The sequence below is a fragment of the Anser cygnoides genome, chromosome 4 (genome assembly GCF_040182565.1).
Source record: "Anser cygnoides isolate HZ-2024a breed goose chromosome 4, Taihu_goose_T2T_genome, whole genome shotgun sequence".
NCBI lineage: Eukaryota > Metazoa > Chordata > Aves > Anseriformes > Anatidae > Anser > Anser cygnoides.
In genome coordinates this window covers 2305818-2321172 of record NC_089876.1, presented here as the reverse complement: position 1 = coordinate 2321172, position 15355 = coordinate 2305818, and the positions used below count along the sequence as shown (strand labels likewise).

Below are 15355 nucleotides of genomic sequence, written 5' to 3'. Positions count from 1 at the left end.
TCAGGAAAATGCATGTGTGCTTTATTCATGGATATGTTTGAATATTGACTCGTACAGAAGAGATAAGTACAGGCTATACCCTGGTCGTACAGGCAGACACCACCCGTCCTCCCCTCGGTGCACACACACACCGGTCTCACCCTGCCACCCGCGGGGTTATTGCTCCAGCACCGTTTTCCGTCCCTGCTCGTGCTCTTGCTTTGACCACGACGTGGTGTTTGTACACACACAACATCTCACGGGCCTTCAGGACGCGAGGAACTGCCAAACCACTGCAAACGATGCCACAGAGAGAGAGTTCAGTGGCTACAGAGGGTTTGGCTGGTCGATTATTTTTTTTTTCCCCCATTTTGCTTCTTTGTGCTTATGGAAGTCCCCAGGTGTGGAGTGATTCCTAACAAGTCATCGCCCTGTCTCTCTCGGCTCACTCAGTCCTTTCCCTTTACAAACAGCTGCTGTGGCTTCTGTGGTCCGTCAAGAAGCTTAAAAATGAAGATCCGGAGTTCTCTTCTTAGTGGTCAAAAGAGTTGAAAGTTCTTCCAAAAAATTCCCTTTTCACAAGGGAAAACAAATGGTCTGTGCCCTCATGTTGGGGGGATGTAATCAGGTCTCCTACCTCCCAAAGGACTCCTCAGAAAACATCTTTTTTTTTGCAAAGTTTCATTTGTGAATGCACTTGGAGGGAGAGTGGACATTAAATATTGGCAACAAGGGTGAAATGGTCAGGAAAATTCATGCAGGTTTTTGAATTTATTTATTTTTGATCTCTACGCAACACCACCCACCCCAACCGCTGGCCTTTCCCTGCTGTGTGGAGGCTCGCTGCTCCTGCCTCGCTTCGTCTTGGAGCATCCCCAGAGCCCAGGGGGAGCAGGAGCTGGCCTGGGCCACGGCTTTGAGGGTTCAGCTTCCAAATCCCCAGCACAGGGCAAAGGACAAGGACAACGAGGCCATTTCAGACCTGCAACACCAGCTCTGCTTTTCAGACCCCTCCACCAAGACCACAACGAAGACACCCCCCCCTTCCCCCCAGCAGACACCCATTTACACGAACCCACTGTCTGGTTTTTGGCAGGGATCCCTGCAGACCTTTACCCTTTTTTCAGCCTCGCCAAGCAAAGCCTCCGTGATCCAATCCACGGGGGTTGGCCGTCGCCTTCCACAGCCTGGGGGCACTTCTGCCGTCCTCCCAAAACTGAGGACTTGAGAAGAGCCCGCAATGGGAATCGAGAGTCTCTTTGGCCTGCAGTGCCTGGGGACAGCTAACATCCTAAAAAGTCTTTAAAGCGTGATAGAAACCCAGAGGAGATGCCAACACCTCTGTCAGTGGAATGGTTAGAAACAGATCGAGAGAAATCTGCCAGAAAGTGTAAATGGAGAGGATCCTGCCGTGGGACGTGGTCATGGAGCAGGTGATCCCTGGAGGTCTCCTCCATCCCTAGCAGTGTGTTAGGGTTCTCCACATCCACATCTCACAGCTTGCCAGCCTTAAAGGAGAGGTGAAGCTGGCTTGCCATCTATCCAGGCCAACTAGGAAAAGTCTGCTTCTGCTGGTTGTTTTATCAGAGAAGGAAAGGGCAAAGTGGCATTTCGATACCACTGCCAGCGATAAGACACAAGAGTGGAGCTGCAGGAGGGGGCACTCCTGGAAAGCAGCCGCTCCCCTGTAACCTCCCCACCCCGAGATTCAGCCCCTGCAAGAAGGTTGAAGGCTGGCGGAGACCCACCTTGCTGGGGCCAGGAGTGTGGAGCAGCAGGGCAGACAAGGGAGCACACATTTGGCTGGGGACACCAATGCCCTGGATAAAGGGGAAATGTCTGCAGCAGCTCAGCGCCTGGCTATGATGCTCCGAAGGGAGGTCAGGGATTTGGGGTCTGTGCTACGACAATCCCCAGATGCATTTCTGGCACTGGCTGAGCCTCCTGGCAGGGAAGGTTTTGCACATTTCAGCTCAGCCCGGTGCCTGGCACGCACAACTTGGATCTCAGCCATGTTCCAGGACCCTTTTCATGGTCCTGGACTAGGACAGCCAGGTGCTACAGCCCCGAGGACCTCCCAGGTGCAGACCTTCAGAGAGGATGCAGCCAGGGGGGTTTCTGTGCATCCATAGATGTTCATCTGGAAACGAGAACGGGCTTATATTGGACCAAAACCCAAAGGTTTCTCACCTTTGCAGTTTTTCAGCAAAGTCTAAGTATTAAAGCAATGGAAAGTGTTCTGGAGGGAATGGGAATAAAAAGCACTGGACTTTGCCACGCCAGCTGCTGCTAAGCTTTTCCATGCATCCGTATGATAAAGGACTAATGTTGTTCCTCGGGGAAGCATAAACCAAGGAGTGAACGGGCTGCTGCAAAGCTCATGGGGAAAACCTGGAGCTACTCCTGTGCCTCCCCGTGGCCATCAACCTGGGTAAGCATTTATCCTGGGAAACCTTCCCACCCTTCCTTCCCATCTTCTTCATCGGCTGGATCTAGCAAGGGGTTCAGCTCCCCGAAAGGCGCAGGGAGACCTCAGCTCACCTCCTCAAGGGAAGACCCCCGAGCTATCACATACCCCAAGGCCACACATTTGCCTTCTTGTGTCCTGAGCAACCAGGGCAAGGTTTGTCCTCACCGTCCCTCCCTCTGGGTGGGTCAAGCACCAGCCTTGGCTTCAACCACCTCGTGGCTCAGCAGTTGACACTTGAGAGGGCCATTGTCCTTCACGAGCCAACCTGGACATGAGCGAGTTCCTCCACCAGCTCTTCAAGGAGGGGAACTGCAGCAGTCCTACTGGTGATGTGATTTATGCCTTGACCTTTCTGGAGACTGGCTGGATCTTTCTGTCCCCATGGTGGTAGCTAGCAAACGTCTTGTATCCTCTCCCTTCCTTGCAAAGATAATGATGTCCCCCAAGTGAAGTCTCTCTGCCAGACCAAATGATGCTCAGGTAGCTCGTGAGGACGGGCTGTGTTGCACCCCCATAGAGCCCTATCCGTGGGATCAAATTTACCCTGCACAGAGAAGGCTCGGACTGGGCTGACATTGCCCCCTGACTTTCATAATGAAAAAATACCTACCCCAAACACCTCATGGGACCAGTAAATAGCAATGCTAGGGTTGGGACATGAAGAAAGGCAGCCATAAACAAAACACCACGCGTGTCTCTTCCTGAACACCATCGGTACATGACATGTTTCCCAGACAGGAGGGCCCGAGGGGCAGGTGGCAGCTATCAAGGCGTGCCTGTTGCACATGGGTGGATGGTCCGTGGAGCCAGTTTGGTGTGTGGCCACTTAACACCACCCCAAGATGCTTCGGGATCCTCTCTGGAGAACAAACCCAACCACCTTCTCACCAGCAGCTCTGGTTTCTTCACTCCGAACCAGGTGGGCTGCCCTTTGGGTTCCAGACCCAACCCTGGAGATGGTCTGAACCACACATCATTGACTTGTCCTGCTGTGGGCCCCATGCCATGAGCCAGGGCTCCAGGAAACCTCCTGGCAGCTCAGCCAGCAAAAGTCTTTCCCCTCTTGGCTGGGGCAGGCAAAAGTTTTTCCTCTGCAGCTCTCATTTCTTGACTCAACTCTCTCCTTCAGCTTTTCCAAGGCAGTTGTCTGTGGCTTCCACCCCAATCCGCAGGGAGCTGGAGAGACAACAACCGAGCTTGTGGGGTGAAAGGTGGCCAGGACCAAGAATGAGCTGGTTGTCGACAATGCTGATTGTATAAAACCAAAGAAATTGGCAGACGGGCGAGGAGGAGGAAGGGCCTACACGCTCACCTCTCCTTCCCATCCCCTCCCTCCTCCCCAGCCCACCCCCCCCAAAAAAGTTACTTGTCTGGTTGTTTTTTTAGAGAAACCGACACAAAGAGAGTCACTGCCTGGCGTGTGCCCGCCCTGCCTCACATCACCAGGAGGCTCAGCACAGCCAGAGTGGGGAGAAGCCACGAGTGCAGCGGGGAGGCTGCCTGGAGGGATGGAGCTGCTGGGCTGGAGGCCTCTGAGGACAGGCGAGTGGAGCCCCGCAGGAGCCGCTCCTCTCCGGCCACCTGCAAGAGAAAGGAGACAGCGTGGGGTGAGGAGCTGGGTTGTTCCCCTCATCGGTCTAGATGCAGGGTTTCCAAGCCCTGAAGCCTCCCTGTGGGTGTTCAGACTCAGAACCAGACTCAGCCTGGCTCTAGACATGTGGTCAGCTCAGATCTGCTGGAGGTGGTGGTGAAGGTGGTGGTGGCACCAGGGTCACCTCGTGGGCATAGCACCCGCAGGTCTGGACACCTGGCTGGACGTGTCCTTTTGTAAGGTGGGTGCCTGAACGCCCACTGTGGGCAACGGAGATCCATGCAGCCCATGGAGTCACCTCCGTGGTGGCCTCTCCAGGTGGAGATGTCCCCTAGGCATGGGGCCAGCAGGCGTTTCACCACGCAGTGGCTGGCAGCCAAGTTGGTTTCTCCAAAGGACGGTGCATGTGTTCATGTTGGCCATCTGGGCTGGACTGGCAATGATGAGGGAGGTTCACAGCTTCTCCGTTGCTTGTAGGTGCTGGCTTGGATAAAAATCTTAGTGTGGTGTCTGGACCTCAGGCCACCACCAAAGTTGTTGTAAGGTCTAGGGACCGCCAGCCAGAAGCAAGACCTCCAACTCCTGTTTGCAAATGTGTTTCTGGCCTAATGAATTTATCCCATGGCCACCAAGGCCCCAAAAAGCAGTGAGGGAAGCTGATACCTCTGCACCTCCTGAGCTGGTAAATGATCAATGGAAACAGAGTGGAGTGGGATGATTTGGGTGTTTTCTCAGCAAAAGACACGGGGAAAGGGCTTTGAAAACATGCGTGTGGAAGTTCCCTGGAGGTATCAGCTAGCCCAGCACAAAACCCACGCTCGGTCCTCAGAGTCTAGTTAACTGCAGTTTCTGTTACCTGTACGTTCAGTAAATCAGGGTCACTGTTAATTATTCAACAGTAAAATAATTCATTCTGAAGATTAATCTGGTGGGTGGCAAGTCAAGGTCATTGCTTTTTACTTAATAATTAAATATTTAATGCTTATTACTGTCATCATCAGTAAAGTACCCTGTTATTTGTTTTAGAATAATTTCAATTTAATATTAATTTGACACTAACAATTTGCTGCTGACTAGAACCTTTCAGCAGAGGTTTCCCAATGCTTAGCAAACCTTGGTCAGTTAATCCTCAACGTGTGACCTCCAGCAGCTGAAATGCTTGTCTGAACCTACGTGGCTGCCCTCCAGCAGGGCAAGGAGATGAACCAGTGCTCCTGGCTCCCTTCTACGCCCCTGAAAAGCCCAGGGGTGTTCCCAGTACTCCTAGAAAACCCATGTATCTCAACAGCACCCATGAAAGAAAGGAGATGGTGACCAACAGGCCAGAGAGCAGCAAGGGATGGGATGGGATAGGATAGGACAGGATAGGATAGGATAGGATAGGATAGGATGGGATGGGATGGGATGGGATGGGATGGGATGGGATGGGATGGGATGGGGGGGTAGGATAGGATTAGGATGGGATAAAATAGGATAGGATAGCCTTTGGAGTCAGGCAAGAAGATGTCAGGGCATGAGGAAGAGGATGATGAGGGACTCCCAAAGGTGGAGGGGAGGTTGGATATCTGCACGTAGCTGAAATGACACGGGCGGATGAGGGAGCTGAGATGAGGAGGACTGGAAGGCATGGAGCAGGCACGGACACAGCCAGGCATCCCCTTGGGCCAGGCTCTCCTACCTTGGTCGGCTGGAGGTGCTCGAAGACGTTCTCTCTGAGGGTTGCCACAGCTCTGTTGGCGTTTCGCTCCTGCTTGTACATCTGTGTGGTGGGGGGGATGGATGGGGCCACGGCTGCGTTCAGGTAGGTCCCATTGCCAAAGGCCAGGATGGCGTTTTCTTTGTGTGAGAAAGAGATGGAGAAAAGCATCAGCAGGGGAAAGCACACACCTCCTTTCTCCAGCTTTCTTTGGCTGCCTGTCCCAAACTGCATGCCTGAGGACCTTCAGAGCTCCTTTGCTGAAAGCACACGAGATGGGCACCGATAGCCTCCCCAGGACTAGGTCGCCTTCACGTCCTCGCTCCCCAGACTCTTACAGGGAGCCTCACCAGCCTGTGGGCAATGCTGCTGGAGGATTATTGGCGATACTCACGGAGACAGATGTTGTCAGTGAAGAGACGCAGAAAGCTCTCGCACTCTTCCTGCCGGTTGCCACTAGCATTGCACGTGCACCAGGGGGCTATGCTGGAGGTCGAGTTGTCAATGTAGTTGGGAGTGATGGGGCTGCCTGCGGGAAAGATGAGAAGTGTTACCACAAAGCTGGTGTTTCAGGAGGGGACAGGACATTTCCCTCGTGGCTTGCTCTGTTTGCAGCTCCTCTGTGACGGCAGCGCAAGGAAACCCTTCGGGTGCTGCTGTCATGGCTCTGTTTTGCTCGCAGGGAGGAGAAGAGTGGCAGCTGCAGCCTTTTTTTTTCACCCTTCCACCAACAAAGCCTTCAGCTGATTAAAGTGGGCTATCAGTCTAAGGAAGGGGCAACTCCTGGGAGCTCAGGTTCCCAAGTAACATTCAAAAATTATATGTGAACCTGTGTCATATCGTCACCAGAAAAGTCAAACTCAACCTCCAGAATGGTCAGAGACAACAAAGGAGGGATTAAATCAGAATGAAATCTTGACCCAAATAGCTGTCAATTTACCCTTGGGATGGACCAAGTCCAACGCATTGGTGCTTCTCTTTGGACTCTGGCTGTGCTCAAGCTTACAGCTGCCAGCTGGGTCTCTGCAGCATCTGCAAACCAAATCTGACATCTGAAGTCAGCGAGATGGCAGGGGACAGTGATATCCTGGGGCATCACCAGCAGTGGGATGGGGGAACACCCACCAGAGCAGATGCCTGGGGTCAACCCATCATCCTGAGCTTCTGTTAGGGTACAGCAGCACATGCTGCAGGTTTTTTCTGCCTCTGCTGCAGCTGTCATAAAATTACCCAATGCTCATGGCTTGGGCTCCTTCCCTAGGCACAGCAGAGAGAAAGACCAACAATTCTGTGTGATCCCAGTCTCGGATGTCCACCTCGCCATCCTCACAGCTTTTAGCTGGCCAGAGTACAGGCGGTGCTTCCCCCCTGGGTGTGGGAGGGAGAGCAGCTGAAGTATGAAGTATGAAACATGAATTATGGAGACCAGCTCACCTATGATGCCGGTGTACGCCAGCAGACAGGCAGCATAGCTGTCCCGCCGGCAGCCGCTCGCAGCCTGCAGGGACGGCTGGCAATTGAACTGGAACTCTGCGTAGCGCGACCTGACGGAGAGAAAGCACAAAATGGGGCTTATTAGCATGGATATTTGGGACAAAAAGGGACATAATAGCGCACTGGAAGTGTTGAAAGCGATTGCACAGAAGGGGATGTGTTCACACGATCTTTTGTTGCTGCAGTTGTTGCTGAGCCAGTTTGAATAAATACCACAGGTTTTCTTCTCTCCTGCCCCCTCCAGCAATCCAGAAGTGGGTTTAATCACTCGGAGAGGAGAATGAATAGGTGCTGTAGGTCGTGTTTTACAGGCCTCCTCTGGGACTGCAAGAAAGGTGCAGTCTTGGAAGAAATGTTTGTTTTCTGATGTACGAAGCTGATTTTCAGAGGAAGAGCTGTTGTAGGCAGCGAGGGAATTCATTCCCTAGTGCCATTATCTGACTTCTGGGTACTAACTTCCCCTAGAGACCTATGCCTTCATTTTTGGACTGAATTGCTGAGAGAGAGAATCACTTTGGCCCAATTTCTCTCTGTTCAAAGATTATGTTCTAAATGTAACTGAGGACGTCTTCAGATTAAGGGCAATGCCCCAAGGCTCAGATGTGCTCTAACCATCATCGTGGCTGTTGCTACCTCCTCTGCTGCAGGCAGGAGAGGTTTGGACTCTCTGGAGCCTGTGGAGCAGGAGGTGCATGCCGTGCTCCTTTCACCTCTGTTGTGCCTTGGGTTTTGCGTGGTCTGGGTAAAAGCAACAAATGGCTCATCACAGAAGGGTTTTGAGACCCAACCCTGGGCTTGTTGGGACCCTCCAGGCCGTGCAAGGAAGTAGGTGCATCATTCAGATGTGCCAGGGTGCTCCTTGCATGTGGCTCCCCTACTCCTTGGGTGGATAAACTCTGTACATCATGCTGCCAACCAGGTATTTGACACCCAGTTCTTTAGGGGTGGCTCAGTTGTTGGCCCATCTAGTGGCATTTGGACATTGCAGGATACCTAAGACATCCACATGGGGCTTTCATGTAGGACATGCTACTAGAGATACAGATCCACGAGGCAGGCAGCCAGGGCCCAGGTAAGATGTCCTAAGGTTTCTCTTATAGCACTGACCTCTCTCTCCTGTGCCACAGCCAGGCAAAAAAATACTTACCAAATTTATGCTGTATTATTTGGAGGGGGGAGATGTGGATTGCAGTGTTTGTATCATCCATGTTAGCAGAGCCCACACCTCCAAGCGGGGAAATTTGAGAGGTTACGGCTGATAAGAAGCTGCAAGAAGGCTTAGCAGCACAGGAGGGATTAGCCTGGAGTATTTTACTCCTCTAAAGTGCCATGATGTGTTGTTCCTGGCTCTCCTTGTGGTTTCTGCACTGCTGCCTTTGACCGGGTCACACGTCAACCCCTTGCTCCCACCATGTCTCTAGAGGATGTTTTATATTATATATTCAGAGACCAAGGAACCAGATAATTAACAGCTGTGCTGCTTGCAGGAAATGGTTTCCAGCCTCCTGGGAAGCAACACTTTCCCCTTTGATCCTCCCCTTCCCTCCTGGGTCCACTTGCCTTGTTAGGGAGAGGGCAGTACCCCACAGTTTTGGGTTCCCTAGGTAGCTGTGGGAAATCTCCAAGCAAGAGCTGGTGTGGCTCAGGAGTTTTGCATCTTTCTGAGTCAGCTCCAGCTCTGTAGCTCAGTTTTTGTCCATTAGCAGCCTTTTTGGGTGCAGAGGGATGAGGGCATTAATGCCAGTCCGCCTTTTTGGGTGCAGAGGGTTGAGGGCCAGTCCACTCATCCAAAAGGATGTGTGCGGCATGTTGCTACCCTCACCTCCCCTTCTGAAAATTCAATTTTTTTTAATGTACTTTAAAGATGACGTGCTGGCAGTGGATGGCTACTGGAAGTTCAGCTCAGAAAGTCCCAAAACCTGGAATAATTAGACGTTGGGACAGCACTGGGAGACATGTCTTATGCTGGTCTTGCTCTTGTGCTCTTCTCTAGGTGTCCACTCACACCCACAGCTGCATGGAGGACACTGGGCTGGGAGCATCACTGCACATCTGGTGCAGTACAGCTGCTCTCACACCTTACATCTCTTGTGGATGGAAGGCGTCCACCCCAAGGGCTGTACATGGATTAACCTTCTGGAATATCAAAGACCTTTTGAGAAATGGAGGGGTAAATACAGTGGAACTGAAGAAAAACCATGTAAGAGGGATATATGTGAGGTGCACTTTAGGGCAGGTCTGTGCCTGTGTGCATGCATGAGGCTGAATGGATCCCACTCTGCGTCCCTGCTTTGCTTGCACCTTCCTGGAGCTATTCCCATAGAGGGTCTGTCTTTGGGACCAAATCCAAAACTGATAGGAGAGGTCAAAAAAGGCTCCAACATAAAGATATGAAATCTGTTTGTCAGCGCCTTCCGTATCAGGGTATGAGACCAGGACATGGACCACGGGAGGGAATCACTCAGGCAGTGGCCTACAAGGTTGGGCTGTGGTGAGATGGATGCGTCCGCCACGATCCTCCAGCTGGGCCCGTCAGCTCTCCACGTCACCCACGTGAACCCACCTGCAGACATAGTTCTCCCGGCAGGAGTCCAGGGGCGCCAGGCAGTTGGGTTTCTCCTTGGACTCGTAGGAGCAGGCGGGAACGATGGTCTGCCGCCGGCGCTCGGCGCAGGCCGTGTCGTCGCAGGGGCAGAAGAGCAGCTCGTGGGTGTACTCGGGCGGCACGCGGTCGAAGAACTTGCGCAGGGCCTTGTGGCACTTGGAGCGGTTGCAGGTGTCGGCCCGGGCCAGGCGACGGATGCAGAAGGAGACGTACTCGGTCCGCAGCCGCTGGCACATCTCGTCCACGTTGCAGGCTTTGGCGGCGTCCAGGCAGCGGTTCACCTGGGTCACCTCGTTCTCAGAGCCTGGGGGATGGCAGAAGATGGGGATGGAGTTCAGTGCTCATCTGCCCCCAGGCTGCAGCACCCCATGGAGACCTTCCTCCCATCCCGTTCCTGCTCATGGCCACCTCAGGGTGGCCACCACCAGCCCTAGGAAGGCAGTGGCCAGGATGAAATCCACATTTGCTCCCTGTGTCCCAGCAGGGCCAAATCCCCTTTCCCTGCTCACCCTGCTAAGAGGTGCCATGGCCGCACAACAAACCTCACACCCCAGAACCTGCTCCTAACTCCTACACTTAATAAAATAAAACTTTTCTCTACCTTCGGCATCTTATAACACTCTCACCACGAATTGACCACCCTGAGGCCTGGTGAGACAGCAGTCCATCCCAGGACCTGCCCAGCCACATGAGAGTTGTCTGGGTCTCACAGCCCCGCAGCATTTTCCAGACTGGTCCTGCCCAATGTGCCCATGTCCTAAACTACAACCCTGCCTTCATGAGATGGAAATCATTTGAAGAATAGGTAAGATGGAAACACATTTGTCTAATACTGATTCTGGAGCTCTTACAAAGGTGGATGGAGATCTGTTTGACAGCAGGGAAAATGCCACAGCATTGCTGCTAAGAGTCAGTCAAGACATTAGGCTCTTTCTGATAGGAGAGATAAGATGAGGGTCCTCCAAGTGCTAGAGAGAAAATGAATTTGAAAGCGTTTTCCATCTCTCTGAATTAAGCCCACGACCTGAAGCACACTAGAAGGACTTTTTCCCCAGCAGAGAAGATTTTTTTTTTTTCCAGAGGAAAAAAACCCAGAATGAAAAATTTCAGATGCAGAGTCAAGCCCTGTCTTTGGCCAGGAGTTAAGACCAGCCAGTCACCACTGACAAGTGTAAAAGCATTGACAGTTGCTCTGAGCGCTTCAAAACTGGCTGCACTCCTTCATTTTCACAAACATTATCAGATGCTCCTTCTCTTAGCTGTTTATTTCCCCCTTCGTTTTGTCTCTGCTGTTTATGGTGTGCTAAGAGATGAATTTCAAGTTTTGCAGTTATTTTATGATGGGTGAAATTTTTTGCTCGGTGTGTTCCTACCACATAGGTGCTTCTCTTTAAAAATGCCTAGAGATGAAGATCCTTAGAGCATCAGTTTACACTGGGGAGCTGTCAGCAAGTGTGTAGGAAACAGCTACTTGGAAGGGTTTCATTACCCATTCAGCTAATGAATCACAGGGAACACAGTAGCTTTTCTCCTGTTCCCACGCAACAACGGAGGATGTGCTTTTACAAATCACTACTACAATTAGAGAGGAGGGATATAATTCTGTTTGTACACTTCTAATGGTGGCCACACGTATTGTTTCTGTAAAATTGGATTAAAAATATCTGTCACTCTGATCTGGTGCGGGGTCATGGGAATGTCTTAAGTTTCAACAAGTTCTTGGGAATTTTGAGGGTATATTTGAAAGAGGATCCTTTGGCTATGCAAACCCTATAATTCTGTGAACTGGACAGGCACAGGGCAGCAGGTCATAAGGTGTGTTATAGACTGCGATGAGTATAAATAGGAAAGAAAAATTAAAACCAAAAATTTTATGTGCCTTATGGGTGCTGAGTCCTTTGGCACATACCCCTGCTGCTCTGGGCCCATTGACTTTGCTGCCCAACCAGTTTCAGTCTGCTTTAAACACCTGACTATGTGTTAATCATGCATAAAAACCCCCATCCCTGGACTTCGCCTCGCTCTGAAGAGCCCTGTAGGACCTCCAGCAAAAATGGAAAAACTCTCGTGACAAAGGCCAAGATCCAGCAAACAGCTTTGTGCATGCTTCACTTTGCACGCTCGGATCAGCCAAGTGGAGTCGACAAGATGACGTGAGGCCAGGGAGCAACACCCTTCCCTCGCTGGTCAGATTGTCAAGGGCTGATGGGTTAATTCGCTCCCCGACATTTTCACCTAACAAGTGCCTCGCTGTCGAGGGGACTGCAGACATCCGTCAGACACAGGGATGTGCTGCTCCTTGCTCGCCTGGTTGTGCTCCAGCTGTGTCCTCCAGCCCAGCATCAGGTGTGCGGTGAGGAAGAGCTGCAACACGGCTGCTGTTCTGGCACATCGGCCAGAGACGCACATGGAGCGCACAACCTGCTCCCAGACGGGTAGTTCGGTGACAAAAATCACTGCCTGTAAAGCTTCCCCATGCCTGTGGTGCACAAACAGAGTTGGCAGCTGTGATGTTGGTGATGGATGGCTTAATAGCTACCGCACTGACCTTTTAACTGAGGGGCTGAGGGTTCGTGCCCTCGAGGGGGTTAAAAGGTGTGGGGCAGCTCTGCTGACATTATTAAGGGGATTACATGATGCAAAGCAGAGCACGGGGCTGAGTCCTGAGGTTGCCCTCAGGGCATGGGGTTAAAGGTTGGGATTGGGATCAAGCCAGTAGGTTGGGCTGCTGACCTTTCTGCCCACAGTCTGGCCCTGTGACTGATGTGGAAACACCTAGTACCTAATGATATCCAGCCAGCCGATGCTTGCCAGGGTTTCTGCACTGCACAGGTCATCCACCTGCTGTAGAGAGGCAGCCCACTCATGATGGCTCATCGTAAGAGGCCTTCCTACCATGTGCATGAAGGGCTTCAGCCCCAGCCCTTCACAGTATGGGCATAAAAGAGCCAAAGGATAAAAATTGCAAGTGCTTCTTCTGAGGATGTGTTCTTCTACCAACATTTTAGCACAGGACTCATGGGCAACGCCTTGAAAGAATGGTTGCAAGACCGTAGCCATGCAATGCTCTGTAAAGAAACCACGAGGGACCACAAGGGACTGCCTCGTCCTTAGCACTTGATCCCACAGCCAGCTCCCCCCACTTTGGAGCAGTGTAGGGGCATCTTCCCACCCACCTACCTGCCGTGATGGAGGCCAGCCGGACGTAATCAAAGCCCCTGATGAATGGCTCGTAAGGAGAACTCTCCAGTACGTTCATGCCTGGGGGGGAAAAGAGAAGTCACTGAGAAGACAGCAAAAGACCCTGAGACATACAAGGTTCAACAGCTGCAGTGTAGGTTGGCTTGGTGATGAGGTTGTGTGCTCTCCAGGCCGTAAGTGAATGGATACTCAGGGTCACAGGAAGAATTGGATACAACTGGATCTTAAAAAAAATATATCATGACTGTGGGGTAGATCAGCCCATCAGAGAACTGTTGAGTTTCAACCTTGTATAGCTCAAGTCCTGGGCACCCTTCCAGGATTGCAGCTGAGGACACCAGACTGTAGCACAGGCTCTTGCTTATGGGCAGAGTTCATACCAACATCTCCCTACTCACAGGGTTTCCAACACCATTCTTACTTTTTTATTTTTTCTTACTTTTTTTAATGGCTCTACCTGGGTCAAAGGTCCTTGCCTATTTCTAGGACACAGGTAGGGCTATGCATGGGGCTGCATCTGGCAAAACACACGTCTACGTATTTATTAACACCTCTCCCCTTCTCCCCAACAGCCCTTTCTTACTTGGCACTGAGCTAATGACCCACAGCTCCCGCAGAAACTTCCTCTCTCCATTTTTAAGTTGCTGGGAAGCTAATTTTATTCAATCGGTGCTTCCCTTTTATCTGCTCAATGGTCTGTAACGCCCCATCACCCTGCTAGATACTACGGAATATTATTGAAGCAAACAGCTCAGTATCTTTTTTTTTTTTTTTTCCTTTTATTAGACATTTAGATGGATATGGACAGCAGCAGCAGATGTACTGGCTGGGATAAAAGGACTATCAAACCTCTTGCTCCGGGCATATGCTGATCACCAGCTGCGGTCAGGAAGAAACGGCTCCCAGGGTACACAGCCCTGTGCAATTACCACAGGTGCATTACAAGGCAGCTTTACACCTTCATTGAAATATCTTGCATCGTTACTGACTGGAGAGGGGCCCATTTGTATGTTCCAGCATAGCAGTTTTATGTCCTGATGATATAGCACCTTATCAGAGAATTGTTATCGGGTTGTCATCATGTTATTGTGTCTCCAAATGGGAAGGTGGCTAAACACAGGCGCACTCAAGAGAAGCTGAGTAAATAGTACGCTTTGTAAATTCCCTGAGCACACACTTCCACAATTGATTTTATAAGAGGGCTTCTAGGAAGCTTTTTACAGCCTCCTGGGTATGTATGACTGAAAGACAGAGCTCCACATGGAGCATGTGGATTGGCTTCCTTTCTCAGTCAATTAAACATGTGTAAGGACTTGGAAACATGTGACTATTATGAAATATATTTCCCCCGGGAAATTAAGGCAAAGAAATCAAAGGTTTGGGAGTGCGAATCTGCATTGCAAGTGAGCTTGGTGCTTGCACAAATGCAGGGCTCAGGCCATGACAGCAGAGGAGAAGTCGGGCAGACTCTTGGCAGTCTCCAATATCACCCTTCCCACGTTCTTCCCCAGGACAGAGGTCCTAAGGCAGTGGGCAGGAGCCCATCCAGCTCCTACCCTGCATCTTCAGACCCACACCTGGCCCCTGTGCTCCCTGCCATCCCCTTCCTGCTCTTCCAGAAGTGGTCCTGGGGTGGTGGGAATCCTCCTGGCACCACTGCCCTGCACAGCCACAAGTCTCCAACTCACTCATTACCAAGCCCTGTGCTCTGCCTCATGCTGTTCACTCCTTGGCAAACATCTCAAGTTCCTCTCCTTTGGGGAAAAAAATAAATAAAAAATAAAAAATAAAATAAAATAAAATAAAATAAAATAAAATAAAATAAATAAAATAAATAAAATAAAATAAAATAAAATAAAATAAAATAAAATAAAATAAAATAAAAATGTCCCAGAGTTGGATCCAAACAGCTTTCTTAGGGATGCAGTGGGCCCAGACTGATGGTGGGGTTGCCCCATCCCCTGTCCACGCTCACTCACTGAAGCTGTGCCCCCTCCAGAACAGATCTGCAAATCTCCCATCATAAAAAGGTGATGGAAGCGAGGCCACCTGGGAGCTGCCGGAGTGATGGAGAGGGACCCAGCTGTGTCTGCTAGCATGGCCAGGAGACAGGAGCTGCTTTATGAGAAAATCAGAGGGAGGCGGAGGCGGGAGATGGACTGCGTCCAAAACTTCAGCCCAGGAGGGTCAGCGGGGAAAGGGCTGTGACTCAACCTGTTAAGATGAATGGAGGGGCTGGATTGCTCCCTCTTCCCCAGGCTTCAATGCAAACAACTTCATTTGGAAAGTAATTAGGGGAAAGATTGGATCCTGGGTGGT

General features: G+C 51.1%; 1 protein-coding gene across 2 annotated transcripts in view; it reads right to left on the bottom strand.

Annotated features, from left to right (window-relative positions):
* Positions 1-15355, bottom strand: part of GFRA4 (GDNF family receptor alpha 4) — a 69104-nt gene continuing 53749 nt past the window's right edge. For both annotated transcript variants that reach the window (XM_066997065.1, XM_048045621.2), the window contains exons 3-8: positions 13016-13096; positions 9794-10139; positions 7171-7280; positions 6131-6265; positions 5719-5876; positions 1-4030 (exon numbers count right to left, since the gene is read on the bottom strand). In XM_066997065.1, the coding sequence (XP_066853166.1) occupies positions 3884-4030; positions 5719-5876; positions 6131-6265; positions 7171-7280; positions 9794-10139; positions 13016-13096 (977 nt within the window). In that variant the 3' untranslated portion in view covers positions 1-3883. The remainder of the gene's footprint in view (positions 4031-5718; positions 5877-6130; positions 6266-7170; positions 7281-9793; positions 10140-13015; positions 13097-15355) is intronic.